Consider the following 14,192-nt stretch of genomic DNA (forward strand, 5'->3'; position numbering starts at 1 on the left):
ATTTCTTCTTTTTTTTTTATTTTTAAAGATTTTATTTATTTATTCATGAGAGACAGAGCAGCAGAGGGAGAAGCAGGCTCCCAAGGAGCAGGGAGCCCGATGCGGGACTCGATCCCAGGACGCTGGGATCATGACCTGAGCCGAAGGCAGACGCTTAACCATCTGAGCCACCCAGGCACCCAATCTTTTTTTTTTTTTTTTTAAGATTTTATTTATTTACTTGATAGAGAAAGACACAGCGAGAGAGAGAGAGGGAACACAAGAAGGGGGAGCGAGAGCCGGAGAAGCAGGCTTCCCGCTGAGCAGGGAGCCCAATGCGGGGCTCGATCCCAGGACGCCGGGATCATGACCTGAGCCGAAGGCAGACGCTTAACCATCTGAGCCACCCAGGCGCCCTAAGAGTTGGCTTCTATCACAGTTTGACAGGAAGGATAGTTCTATTTTATATTACTTGTCTAATTCATGGTGAAGGCTCTTGCCACCTTCTGTTCTTTTGGAATAATATAGACTATAAATAAAATAACAAAGATTGAGGATGGCTGCTTTGAGGCCCCAGACCATTACCTTCAACAGAACCTACCCTTTTTGTCTTTTCTAGATACTGTTGTGAAGGACCAGGCTCGAATGGGCTCATCTAGCATGCCGGGGGGCAGTACGCCTGTGAGCAGCGCCAGTATGATGTCAGGTCAGCTCACTGCTAACTCTCCTGGGGGGACAAAAGTAGAAGTCAGTTGTTATTCTTAGGTTTGCTCCCTCTTTGTGGCCTGGTTTCTTGTGGTCCTTCTCTTTTCCAATATGATTATCTTCCTGACAGTACTGACCTGCGTGGTCTCCTCACCAGGCTTCAGCATGTTTGACACCTGGTATACTTCAGTGACACTGCGTATGGTATCAACAGTCTCTTCTAGGCCAGAGTCCCAAAAATTTTTTACAGAGGGACTTGAAAGTCCCAACAAACCATGAAGAGTAAAAAGAGATCCTTTCATCTCATAGTTTAGAGTGACAGTAGTTGCATGATCCTCACAAACAAGATTAAGAAATTAGGGGTGGGGGTAAAGGTGGGGTTTATACATAGGCATAAGAATCGTTCTCCAGAGCATCTGTAATGTGCCTAGTAAATTGTAAAGGCTTATATGATATTATTCCTCATTATTGTTGAGTCCTCGTGAATTAAGAGCGAGTTTTTGTACAGAGTACACAATTTTGTAGAAGAAACCATAGGCTCAACCCCTAGGAGTTATACATGTAGGCAACATCCATGCTGGTGTACTTGTGGTAGTGAGAACATTTACTCAGACACCCTCAAAGAACTGTCACAATTGTTTTTTGTTGTTGTTGTTTTGTTTTGTTTTGGTTTTGTTTTTTTAAGAACTAGCTACCTTCTAGAACTTATCCTCTAGGTATCTTGCCTATGGGCAAAATGATACATATCCAGGGCTGCTAATTGTAGCCTTATTTGTAATAGCAAAGCATTGAAAACAGCTCCCAGTAGGAAACTGGTTAAATCAATTATGGGACATCCGTTCAGTGGAAAGCTGTATAGCCAGAGAAAAGAATGAGCGTTTCATGTTCTTTTTTAGCTTCAACTCCAAAATAATAATGTGAAATGAAAAGAGCCAAATGCAGAACCATGTCCAAGACCAGGGCAAAAATATATAATTATATAATCACATTCTTATATATGACTTTTATATGCACATTCTTATAAAGTTATATTCATGTATATGCGTAAAATATTTCTGGAAGGATACACCCCAAAAACGGTACCATAAGTTGGCCAAGCAAAAGGGCAAGAGAAATTTTTTACTGTACACTCTTCTGAACCTTTGGTATTTTGTACCTGTTTAAAAAAATACATATATAACAATTTGAAAATTAACTGGATAATTGAGGGGGGCAGATTGAGGGTAATCCTGGTCATTAGATGAGTAGAAAAAAACAAATGGCAATAACTTCTAAAACACTATTAGCATTTCCTCACTGAAAATGACTTTTGATAATTTTGAAAGCTGCCAGCTTAACTAGGCAGCATGATATAAGAATGCATGAGCTTTGGCTCCAGCCTTGTGCTCTTCAGTAGGGCCATGACTAGCCATATGTGACTATTTAAATTAATTAAAATGGAATAAAATTTAAAACACGGCTCCTTGGTTGCACTAGCCATATTGCAATTTCTCAGTAGCCACGTGTGGGTAGTGACCACTTTGTTAACAGAGGTTACAGAGCAGAAAGTTTGGTTGGATAGTTCTGCCCTAGACAGGCGTCAGTTTTAATTCAAGCATAATTGCCACTTACTTAGCTGTGTGCTTTGTACAGACTTCTTAAACTCTCCAAGCTTGGATTTCTTTACCTGTCTCCTAAATTGATTAGAAATTAATTTTAATTTGAAATTAGATTTAATCTGTAAAAATCTGGGTGAGTAGAGGCCTTCAGAAAAAGAACGAGTGGAGTTGCTGGCTTGTCTCAGTCAGAAGAGCCTGCAACTCTTGATCTTTGGGGTTGTAAGTTTGAGCCGCATGTTGGGTGTAGAGATTACAGAGAGAAAAAATAACTGTTGTGTCACTTTTGAAATAGGTATTATGTAAAACTGGTGACTAAGATTTCCATGGTTGGTATCTGGCTCACTATTAGCTGTTTTCTTTTAGGGATTTCTTCAGTGCCAACCCCTTCACCCCTTGGACCTCTGGCAGGCTCACCAGTGATTGCTGCGGCCAACCCCCTTGGGATGCCTGTTCCAGCTGCCGCAGGCGCTCAGCAGTAATGGCCCCTTCTGTCTCCTGATGCCTGAGCAGAGGTGGAGGCGTCCGCGCTCTCCTTGTTGCAGCTTGCGCCTGGCGGGGAGGGGTGAAATACTTCAGAAGCACCGTGTCTGAACCGTTGCTTGTGGATTTATAGTAGTTCAGTCATAAAGAAAAATTATAATAGGCTGATTTTCTTTTTTTTTTTTTTTCCTTCTTTTTTTTAACTCGAACTTTTCATAACTCAGGGGATTCCCTGAAAAATTACCTGCAGGTGGAATATTTCACGGACAAAATCTTTCCCCCCTTTCAAATTCAGTTTCTCATCACTAAAGAACAAAGATGAACCAGCCTCAATCCTGGCTGCTGCATTTGGGTGGAGATATCTTCCCATGTCCACCATTGCTCCCCCACCATCCCACACTATGGGGGGTTTATATCTCGTGCTCTTCTCCAGAGATTACAAAAAGGTTGTAGCTTCTTCAAGGGAGGTGGGAAGGAAGGAGGAAGAGAGGGCCCAAGCTACAAGAGCAGTGTACTGCTGGTCACTTTTCTCACACTACTCCAAGTACTTCAGTGGGGTTGTCCTGGTGAATCTAGTGGAAATATGTCTTAGTTTCATTGAGATGCTGAAAATCTACCCAAAGTGCAGACAGGTCCTGAAAACTTCCGTTCAGTATGAATCATGTCTTATTGACCTAACCCTAAATCCAGCTCACTTCTACTTTTAATTTCAGTTCAGTTTAAGATTATAATACCTTCCCTCCCAGGCTCCTTACCTTGGTCCTCTCCCCTATCATCTCCCCATGTGCTCTATAGCTGGTGGGAGGGGGAGGAAAAATCTTTTTCAGTTTTGACTTGGCCATTTTGAATTCAGTTAGTTACTGGGCTTAACTTATTGCTTTTTACAAAAGAAAAACATTGTCTATATAGGTTTCATGCTAGCAACTCTTTAAGAGCTAATGAAAGATGTGGCCACACCGAGTTTCATCTTAAGCTTTCTACCTTCTTTTCTTCCTTTCTTCCCCTTCCTTCACATGCCATCCAGTGAGAAGACCTGCCCCTCAGTCTTGTAAATGTATCTGAGAGGTAGGAGCAGAGCCACTATCTCCAGTGAAACTGAAATGGTAGACCTGTAATTGTGGGAAAACTATAAACTCTCTTGTTACAGCCCTGCCACCCCTTGCTGTGTGTATATATATAATACTTTGTCCTTCATATGTGAAAGATCCAGTGTTGGAATTCTTTGGTGTAAATAAACGTTTGGTTTTATTTATCAAGGTTAGATTTAAGTTCCCTGTGTAAAGGTCTCGCTGGGTGGGTGTCTCACGTTCACATCTGAGGGGCCTGCAACCCTGTACCGTGGAGGCTTCCCAAGGCCCCCATTTTTATACACCCCCCTCATTTGACCCATGGTACCGGGCAGGGCAGAGAGGCCTTAAAAAAGCACCACAAGCCAAAGCGTCTCTGGGGATTAAGGATCCTTTGCCATAAAACTCATTTTGTGTCTCAGCAGTGCAGGGATTGGGGATGGAAAAGTCGCCAGTTTTTGTGTGTTTGTGTGTGTGTAAAGTGGATTTTCCACTGTAATCCAACCACCTAAGTTTATCAGGTGCTTCACTGAGGAAGCCTAGTTTTTTAAGCACAATAGCAAAACCATCAGCTCTGTATTTTCTCCTGTTCTTTCATTACAGTAGCTGCTTGTGGGAACTAGGAAAAATTCTTCCAACATATTTGAAGGCCTAAAGTCTTAGTTCCCCTTTCTCCTACCTTTATAGATCATAAGCCTTTCTTGCCTGGGCGCCATAGACAAGCATAATTGTTTCACGAGTTGAATTTAATGAACTTATCTAACTTTATAACCCATCTTGGCTCTAGTAACTTGATCAAGGTGGTGGCTTTCATGAATATAACGGTAAACTTTAGAGGAAGCTAAAGCCTCCTTTTATAATGCTTCTCAACCATAGGGAAAACATTCTGTGTGGCAGGGTGATTTTCTTTCTTGTGGCCACTTAACAGTGGATATTTATTGTTCTTGACCCTTTTATGCCCTAGAATGCTGTGGGGGTTACCATGTTGAATTTGTGCAGAAGCTAAAAGCACCGGATGTGCCAGAGATGCAATTTGTGATTACGTTTGCACTGGATTGTGATTTGAACAGGACACTTAGGACTAATGAACTCTTTCTTTTGAGGTGGGGAGGAGGGTTGTAAATCGAGACTTCACATCCCACCCTTATAGCTCAGAGAATCTAGTTGTGGCTGAGGTTGATGTGGGGAGCTGCAGACAGCTGGACCTCCTAAAAACACATCAGACCTTGCAAGAGACGGAAGGTGAATGCAGAGGACTCTGAAATGCCACCCAAGAGCCTTTTAAAATAAATAGAAGTTTTTAAAATGCTACTTAAGGAGTCACTGCAGAAGCATGAAAAAAAGAAGACCCAGTTGGGCGGGTGGGTGGGGGGCAAGGGTTTACAGAGTAACAACTTCTGTGTTGTTGTAAATTACCTCATCTGTATACCTTGTATTGGGACACTTTATTTCTCAGCACTACCTGTGTCTGCATTGATTAGATGGCAGGAAATGGAATGCCAATATAAGACAGTTGTGTTGGCAATTACTCTGAAAGGTTTTTTAAGTATTTTTTAACTTTGTTTGAAGTGGCCCCCCCCCCTTTTTTTTAAGTTTGAAGTCAGAAGTTCCCCCTCGCCCCCTTGATTTATTGGTTGTAATTGTATTGTAATTGGTATAACTAAAACATAACTGTGCTGGGAAGAAGTTGTGCCATGAAGGTCTTTAATTTTTTTTAAATAAAAACATTTAAACAAATGAAATGTCCCTGCAGCCTGAGCAATATGCTTCTCCAACCGACACCGTGTGTGATAGATGGCTTAGCTTTCGTGTGCTTTGAATTTAATTTTGGGTTGATGGAGATGTGAAATGGGATGGATTAAGATTGGTTGAGGGTCTGGAAGTTTTTGACCTCAAGAGTCAGTGAAGAGAGCATGATGTTGTTGCTAAACAGGATTGGTTTCATTCCTGCCCTTGTCACTTACTGGGCTACTTGGCAAGTTACTTAACTTGTGAATCTGTTTCATCATCTATAAAATGGGGCCACTGCTTTCTTGGGATTGAATGAGAGTAAATGTCAAGTATCTGGCACCTGCTACGCTCTTGATAAACCTAATTCCCCTGGTATGGAGGATTGGTTCTGGGTCCTGGCTTTGCAAGTGATACACAGTACGATCCATTCTCTGGACCTCCTCGTCCTCTGTGTGCTCAGTCAGGGTGAGGTTCCGGGTGAGGTGTCTTCTGAGTTCCTTTTCAGCTCTAACACTGATTTAGAAAGTTTGGTGCTTAAATAAAAAGGTCCACAGAGACGGCTTTGTTCAATTGCAGAAAAGATCGGTGTTGAGTGAATGGTAGTAAGCCCTGTGGACGGTCAGCCTTGGAGATACCTGCGCCCTGGAGGTAACTTGCAGAGTCCTGACTTCAAGATGTTCTGGAGAGCTTATAGGAACATATTTGGCAGCTTAAACAGAAACTATTCAAAGGGCTGGTAAAAGAGGTGAAAAAGTTCACTTGCTTATCAGTGCCAAATGAGTCAATTCTGCAAGATTATATACTTGAGTTGCCATTTGATCATTCTCATTTAACCACAATTTTAAAAAATTGAAATCAGGAAATGCTGTTATCTCAGACTTCTAGTTTCTTTTAAATCTTCACTGCATACTATTTTATGACATCCACTTGTTATTAATATTGGGAGTTGAGACATGGTTTAGGTAAGAGGAACTATTGTGTAATCTCTAACCCTAACTTTTCATGAACTTTAATTTTATTTCCATTTTATACATGAGACAGGAAGACTAAATTGCTAGAGTGGGCCTGTTAGAGACAGAGGAATCTATTTTGTAAAATTGTCTTCGGGGTATGGCTAATTACCATAGTCCTAAAATAGTCGAGAAAATTGGAGATTGGTTGACAGATTGGGGAATTTTCATTTCCTCTCAGTCTTTAAATTTCATCTTGCCTCACCTGTTGTCAAGTGTGGTTATAATTAGAACTGACCATTTGAACATCTCTTGAAGAATCTAGTTTTTTTTACCACTGCCTATAGATTCCCACCAGCAGATTCTCTCCCAAGATTAGGGTTGGGTTGAATATTTGCTCAGCCATCAGTCTGCCCCCAGCTGGTGATCTCCCTTGTGCCTCAACTCCAGTGACTGTGGCTGATTTTCCTCATGGGACATGCTTGCTAGAGAGGCTCTCTTCCCCAGGGCCTTTTCCTGCTTTAGGAAAAAGTTAACCAAAAGGCTTTGAAGTAAAGTAGTCCCTGGTTCCCTCCTCAAAAAACAAGTCTAAAAACCTTGATCCAAGCAGATATTCACCCTATCTCAAGTCCCCTCAGCCTGCTTTCCCCCACTGCCATCACTATCCCCTTTCCCCTGTCTTGTAACACCTGAGCTTTTTATTGTATTATTATCTCTCCCCGCCTACATGTAAGCACCCTGCTGACCTTATATATCTTACTAATCTGTGCATCCTCATAAAAACCTTTTTTTTTAAAAAAGTGCACCAATATCCCTCAGGATTGAAGACGATTGAATAGAGTAGCACATGGAAAATGCCTAGCACCATACCAGGCGCATAACAGATGCTCAGTCAAAGGTAATTCCATCTCCACTCCCACCTCACCTTCCCACATCCCCCCACAGTAAGTAATGGAAGTATGTATTATTGCATAAGGAGCATCTCAAGGTCAGAAGACTCTTGCCCTTAAGTTTGCAGCTGTAATTATAAGCCATGGGTCAGACTGAAAATGTTTATTTAATGGGCGTTTGGTGAAATAGAAGTGGCTGAAGACTAAGCAATGATCCTGACCAATTTAGTAGACTTTGATGCTAACAGCCCTGCTTTCCACCACTTGTGTATAATAATATAAAATTCAGACTATTCTCAAAGTAAAATAGATGTATAGAGGGTGTCACAAGATAGTCTGGCTCTGGAGTCAAGGTATTCAAGTACTATTTCTAGATTTTGTACCTTAGTATGATTCTGTGCTAAATTGAACCACTTCAGAGAAGTAACCTAGAAGAACTGCAAATGTCCTGGTTCTAAACAGAGTTCTGTCTGGGTGTGTGGTTTAGGGTCAGTTACTTAACCTCTCTGAGGCTATAACACACCCATGAGCCTACTGCCCAGGTTAAGCCCCCTTTGCCCTTTATTTCCTGATCATATCCTCTTCTCTTCCTCCCTGCCCCAGATGTTCTAATACTTTCTTCATCTGTAAAATTGGGGTCTAAATACCTGTTTTCATAGGATAGTGGTTCACATTCGATGATAAGTGTTTGGAAAGTGCCTGGCACACACTACAGTTGGACTAAATGCTCATTTCCATTGTACAGTTGTGCAGATTCATGTGCAGAAAGCGAATGTCACGTGTATAGGGATGCCATAAGTTGGTGCATTCATTCCTACAATTTCACAGCAGATGATGGTAAAGTGTCTCCTTGAAGAAAAAAAAAATCCATCCATTAAATGTGACCGATTTTCAACGATGAAAGTCGTTTGTAATTTGCATGAAGGCCAACATTGCCTTGTCTGTTCCCACCCCATTTCACTAATTCCCTCTAAGATTATCACTCTATCTCCTTTGAATTTTTAATTTATCTACTGAAAACTATTCTTGCCCTGTAGCAAATTACAGTGTGGATTTGCCTCCCTGTGGCTGTAATCACCAGGGATTCTTAGTGGTCTCAATGTTAATGCTTCCAGATGGGAGCTAATAAAATGGCCGCTCCTTTTCTTGGAGAAGTTCCTGAGGGGATTGAGTATTTCTGACTCAGCTTCATTCTTGCATCACCTGCTTTGACAGAATTTTCTTGCCTTCTCTAAAGAAGAAAAAGGAAAAGCAGCGGCAGCTGGTAAGTGGTTTCCTGATCCCACCCTGTGAGTCAGTCACAGCTATAGATAAACATTTGTAGAATTACCTAGAAAGGAAGGAGGAGGACATTGCTTTTTTCTGTGTGAACAGTTCCGGGAACTCCACAGTGAATTTCCTGTGAAGAAGCTTACATACCCACAGTTCTCCACACTCTGATGCACACCTTCTTCTGTTCCCCATTCACCCACTCAGCTCCATCCCCCTCAGCCCAGGGTTCCTTACACACTCACCTTATTGACTGGTCTTTCCAGAGTTCATTTGTTTATATCAGATGCCCTTCAACAAACAGTAGTAGGTGTTCATGAGCCCAGCCCTGTGCTAAACAATGGAGATTGGAAGAGATGAGACATAAACCCATGGGGAAATGTGTTCTTGTCAAATAGAAAAGTGAGAAACAAAACTATGTATATGGGGAACTGTGTTTCTAAAAAGAGTTACTGGAAAAATCAGATTGCCAGTCAACATGGTAGAGTAAGCAGGTGGCCACCTACCTCCTGCTCTAAATACATAAGGATGCTGGCTAAAATAACAATTTACTTTAAATAAATAGCCAATTTCAAAGAAATGGAAGTTCCCAGGTGGCAGAAAGAAGAATTCATTCTGAAGGTAAGTGGATATCAAAGTCACAGTGACCTTCCCCCCCACCCAAGACACTGGGCATGGATACAGATGGGCCATAGAGGCTAGGGGCTAGGGTTTGAATGCCCCTAGGGAGATGGGAGATAGCCTCAGGGCCTTTCAAGGTAGAAACTGAAATAGGCTGCCTCCAAGAAAAATTGGAAGAAAACTACATGTTAACTGTAGTTGCCTCTGGGAGGTGAGGTTAAGATAAATGTCACAGGGGCGCCTGGGTGGCTCAGTCAGAGTGTCCTCCGCCTTTGGCTCGGGTCACGATCCCACAGTCCTGGGATCAATCCCCAGCGTTGGGCTCCCTGCTCAATGGGGAGCCTGCTTCTTTGCTCCCTCTGCTGCTCCCCCTGCTTCTGCTCTCTCATTCTCTCTCAAATAAATAAAATCTTGAAAGAAAAAAAATGTCACAAAAACTCAGTCTGCGGGAAGGAATCCTAAGCTCTTGGGGCAGAGAGAATTGGGTCAAGGAAGCCTTCCCAGAGGAAGGGCTGCTAGAGCTGGTTAGGGAAGAGGCCTAGCCTTAGCACGGTTGAGCCACCAGGGCCTGCACCTGGGATCAGAACCCATGTCTCCTGGCTCAGTTCTGCTTCCTGCCTTTGCATAGCTGTGCTGCCAAGATTCTCTGTCCAGGTTTCTAGCCAGTCATTACAAATTTTTTCTTTCTCTCTTTGGCTCTCTGGGCCTTTCACCAAAAACACTTCTGCCTCACACAAATCTCTAGGTCAACTGTAACTGTAGTTCAACTGTCTAAACTGGATTCAGCCAAACAGCTCTGCTTTAGGTTGAGGCTGGGCTGGGCTCCTGTGTTGATTGGACTCCAGTTTGTTCCCTGTGGTTCCTTCTGGGACCCGTGCTGAAGTTGGAGCAGCTGCCCAGGGTTGTTGGAGCACAAGAGGCCAAATGAAATCACACAAGCAAAGAAATAGTTGAAGAAATAAAGGTTGGGAATTTTCTAAAATTAAGGACAGTAAGCCATAGATCCAAGACACTCAAAGAACACCAAACAAAATATATGTATACACATACTAGGCATATCAAAAATGCTAAAACAACAAAAAAATGCTGAAACAGAATCTTAAAGACCAGCCCAGAGAAAAAATGACGACCTACAGAGGAAGCAAAAAATTACCAAATGATGCAAGCCAGAAGACTGGAGTGACCAGCACTGAAAGAAGAAAACCTGTCAACCCAGAGTCCCACACCCAGTGAAAATATCTTTGAAAATGAAGGGGAAATAAAGTCTTTAGAAGAAAAAGAAAAACTGAGGGAATACATTGCCAGAAGACCTCTGTTTCAACTAGAAATATTAAAGGAAGTTCTTTAGGCAGAAGGAATGTGAAACCAGACAGAAATGTGGGTCTACAACAAAATTAAGAGTGCTGGAAATGGAATAAATGGAAGTAAAATTTAAAATTTAATTGCTTTAAAATAAGTCTACAGAGGTCAGCAAATCTTCTGTAAAGGAGCATGTAAATAATTTTAAGTTTTGCATGTCCTATGATCTCTTGTAAGCACTCTACTGCTGTGGAACGAAATCAGTCTTAGGCAATAGGTGTATCAGCATGGCTGTGTTCCAATAAAGCTTTATAGACTCTTAAGATTTGAATTTCACATAATTTTTATGTCCTACAAGTTACTCTTTTGGCCTTCCCCCCCCCCCCAATCATTTAAAATTGTTAAAGCCATTCTTGGCTCATGAGCCATCCTTTAGATTGTGTAACTATAGCATATGTAAAAATAAAAAATATGTATACAGGGAATGGTGGTATATCTGTACAATGAAATACTGAGCAATAAAAGGAATACACTTGTACATGCATTAACGTGGATTAACTTTAAAATAATTATGCTGAGTGAAAGCCAGACAAAAAGCCTACATACTGTTTGAGTCCGTCCATATAAAATTCTAGAAAATGCAAACTAATCTCTGGTGACAGAATGTAGTTAAGTTGTTCTCTACAAGTGCAGGGTGGGGATTGGGGGTGGGAGAAGGGGAAGAGAAGGGATTTAAGAATAAAGTGTAATAGGGGCACCTGGGTGGCTCAGTCGTTGGGTGTCCGACTTTGGCTCAGTTCATGATCCCGGGGTCCTGGGATCGAGCCCCGCATCGGGCTCCCTGCTCAGCGGGAAGCCTGCTTCTCCCTCTCCCACTCCCCCTGCTTGTGTTCCCTCTCGTTGTCTCTCTGTCAAATGAATAAATAAAATCTAAAAAAAAAAAAAAAGGGGGCGCCTGGGTGGCTCAGTCGTTGAGCGTCTGCCTTCGGCTCAGGTCATGATTCCAGGGTCCTGGGATCGAGCCCCGCGTTGGGCTCCCTGCTCAGCGGGGAGCCGACTTCTCCCTCTCCCTCTGCTGCCGCTCCCCTACTTGTGCTCTCTCTCTGTGTCAAATAAAACCTTAAAAAAAAAAAAGTAATAAAAAAAGTGTATGACAACCGCGTGAAGAACAGAAGAGAAAATGGGAATCCACTATTATAAGGTCTTTATGCTGTACATGAAGCAGGATGTTCTTTGAAGGCAAACTGGTTAAAATGCGTTAGGAATCCTAGGGGAATCACTAAAATTAGGCTCTCCACCTCTTTCTCACACTCAGCCCAAGTTTTGTACAGAGTTCTGCCCCTGGCTCAATGGTGGAGCATGAGACTCAGGCCAAACCAATCAGCACATAGTGGCCACATGATTGGTTCAGGCTGAGGCAGGTGACAGAACCAGTGGGATATGTCAAGGCTTTTCTTGGAAATGCCAGGACAAAGACAATTCAACTGTATTTCACAGAGTCAGATGTAGAAAGTACTTGAGACCTGGCACTGACAGAGCCTTGTTATGAACCAAGACCTGTGGGTGAACAGTCAACAGGAAGAGGTGGGCAGCTGAGAGAAGGGAGAGAGGATGCAGAAGGGCAAGAACTTTTCAGTTATGTGAGCCAATGAAGCTTTTTGCCTGAGCTTGTTTGGGCGTGTGTGATTTTCAGTCACCTGCTGTGTAACAAAATACCACAAATTTATCTTTCCCCAGCTCACACATCGAAGTGTAGGTTAGCTGGGTCCTTTGCCCTGGGTCTCACCAGTCTGAAATCAAGCTGTCAGCCAAGACTCTGATCTCAACTGAGGCTCAGGGTCCTCTTCCAAGTTTACTGTTGGCCAAATTCAGTTCCTTGTGTAGGACTGAAGCCCTCCACACCTGGAGGCTGCTCCACATTCCCTGTCGTGTAGCCCTCTCCACAACATGGAAGTTTAAAGGTGAACAGGAGAATGTCTGTGCTGCTTTGAATTTGTCCTACAGGTAAGGCTTGCACCTTCTTTTAAAGGACTTCCCTGATTTAAATCCACCCAGACCAAGTTTCCTTCTGACTACTTCAAAGTCAGCTGATAGGGAGATTCATTATGTCTGCATAATCCCTTTACCTTTGCCGTGTAACATAATAACGAGAGCGAAATCCCATCATATTCACAAGTTCTGCCCACACTCGAAGGGATTATACAGCCATGTACACCATGGAGTGGGAATCTTGGGGACCACTTTAAAATTCTGCCTACCACAGAGACCCGATGCCCTTTTGCCTTACACTCAGTCATGAATCAGTTTCTGGAATTTTCCATGTTTTACTAGACTTCAAGTTTGACCTCTTTTCACTTGGCTTTACAATTGCCTGGTTACTTGTCTCTCTTCTCCCATTAGAAGCTGACAACTGAATGAGTATTCGTCATCTCCATTCCAGCTCACAACCTGGCACAGGTCTGGTGCTCCAAACTGTTGTATGGATAAGTGGAGTTGATTCTTATGTTGGGAATGAGGATTAATCTAGATGACTTCAAAGACCACATTGATTGTGAATATTCTTTAATTCCACCCTGCTGACTGCATACTGTGCAAACGAGTATGGTTTAAGAGGTCCTACCTGACCTGCCCCACACACACTTCTCTGCCCTCACTACTGTCAAAGTCCCACTTTTTCGTTACTGTCTGTGCTGTAAGAACACTAAATCACTTCATTTCTAGACTACGGTTTGCTTTTTTAGTTTCACAACAGTGCCTGTGCTGTTTCCTTAGCCTAGAAGGCTCTTCCCTACATCAACTGACTTAATGCTGCTACCCATCATTTCTATAAACTTAGAAATCACTACCCCAGAAAAAAATTTTAAAAATAAATCACTACCCCAGGACTTTTTTCTTCATCACCTTCTCCTGCTTCTCTGTGTGTGGTTGATGCCCCCCCTTCTTCTTCCCCCTTTCCTAGAATTTGTCACCTCTTGTAAGTTGAATCCATCTCCCCTACCAACCTGAGCTGTCCTGGAGAGGATCATTATGTTGGGTTCCAGCACTGGCCTGCTCTGGGTATGGACCATGAATAGTTGAACAAACAAAAGGGTTAAATAATCTCTATTTTGTGATTCGGGGTCTTCAAGATATTCATACTTCCTGGTGTCCTGGGCCCCCTGGCAAGCCAGCCTAGCAGGCCCTAGCTCACCTATAGGTTCCAAGCCCGGGCCACAGGGCAATGGGTATTGTCCATCACAACGTTCGAATGATAGGCTAGTTTCTGTTGGCCTGGGAAGGCTTTCTTAAAATTCCCATCTGCCACCTAGTACTCCTTTAAAAGAGAGAGTGCATGGAGAATTATGAGGCGAAATGACCGGCATTCCTGGTCATGCTGTCCTTAGAGCTTCAGAATGATGATGAACTGTAATTAGACAATATGCTGTTCAGAGATGGGGTACCAACCTAGGACAAGAACTTGTTATCTCCACTGGGACAGCTTGTTCCAGTTGCTGAGCATTTCACAGTAGCTTTTCCCTCTCCCTTTTCCCGGAGAGCTAGCCACTCCCTTGTTTTACAGAGGGTGAGAGTTGGCCCAAACCTTGCAAGGACCTAGAGTTGTGA

At 42.7% G+C, this 14,192-nt stretch overlaps 1 protein-coding gene across 9 annotated transcripts in view; it reads left to right on the forward strand.

Moving 5' to 3' along the window:
* The window catches only part of CSNK2A1 (casein kinase 2 alpha 1), a 47,516-nt gene extending 41,945 nt beyond the window's left edge, over positions 1-5,571 (forward strand). For 8 of the 9 annotated variants that reach the window (XM_081833044.1, XM_081833043.1, XM_081833047.1 and 5 more), the window contains 2 exons: positions 599-685; positions 2,646-5,571. In XM_081833044.1, the coding sequence (XP_081689170.1) occupies positions 599-685; positions 2,646-2,761 (203 nt within the window). In that variant the 3' untranslated portion in view covers positions 2,762-5,571. The remainder of the gene's footprint in view (positions 1-598; positions 686-2,645) is intronic. The other variant, XM_081833046.1, reaches the window with a different exon arrangement.
* The last annotated feature ends 8,621 nt before the right edge of the window (positions 5,572-14,192 follow it).

Source organism: Leptonychotes weddellii, chromosome 10, assembly GCF_054177405.1.
Source record: "Leptonychotes weddellii isolate Sample4059 chromosome 10, ASM5417740v2, whole genome shotgun sequence".
NCBI classification, from domain to species: Eukaryota; Metazoa; Chordata; class Mammalia; order Carnivora; family Phocidae; genus Leptonychotes; species Leptonychotes weddellii.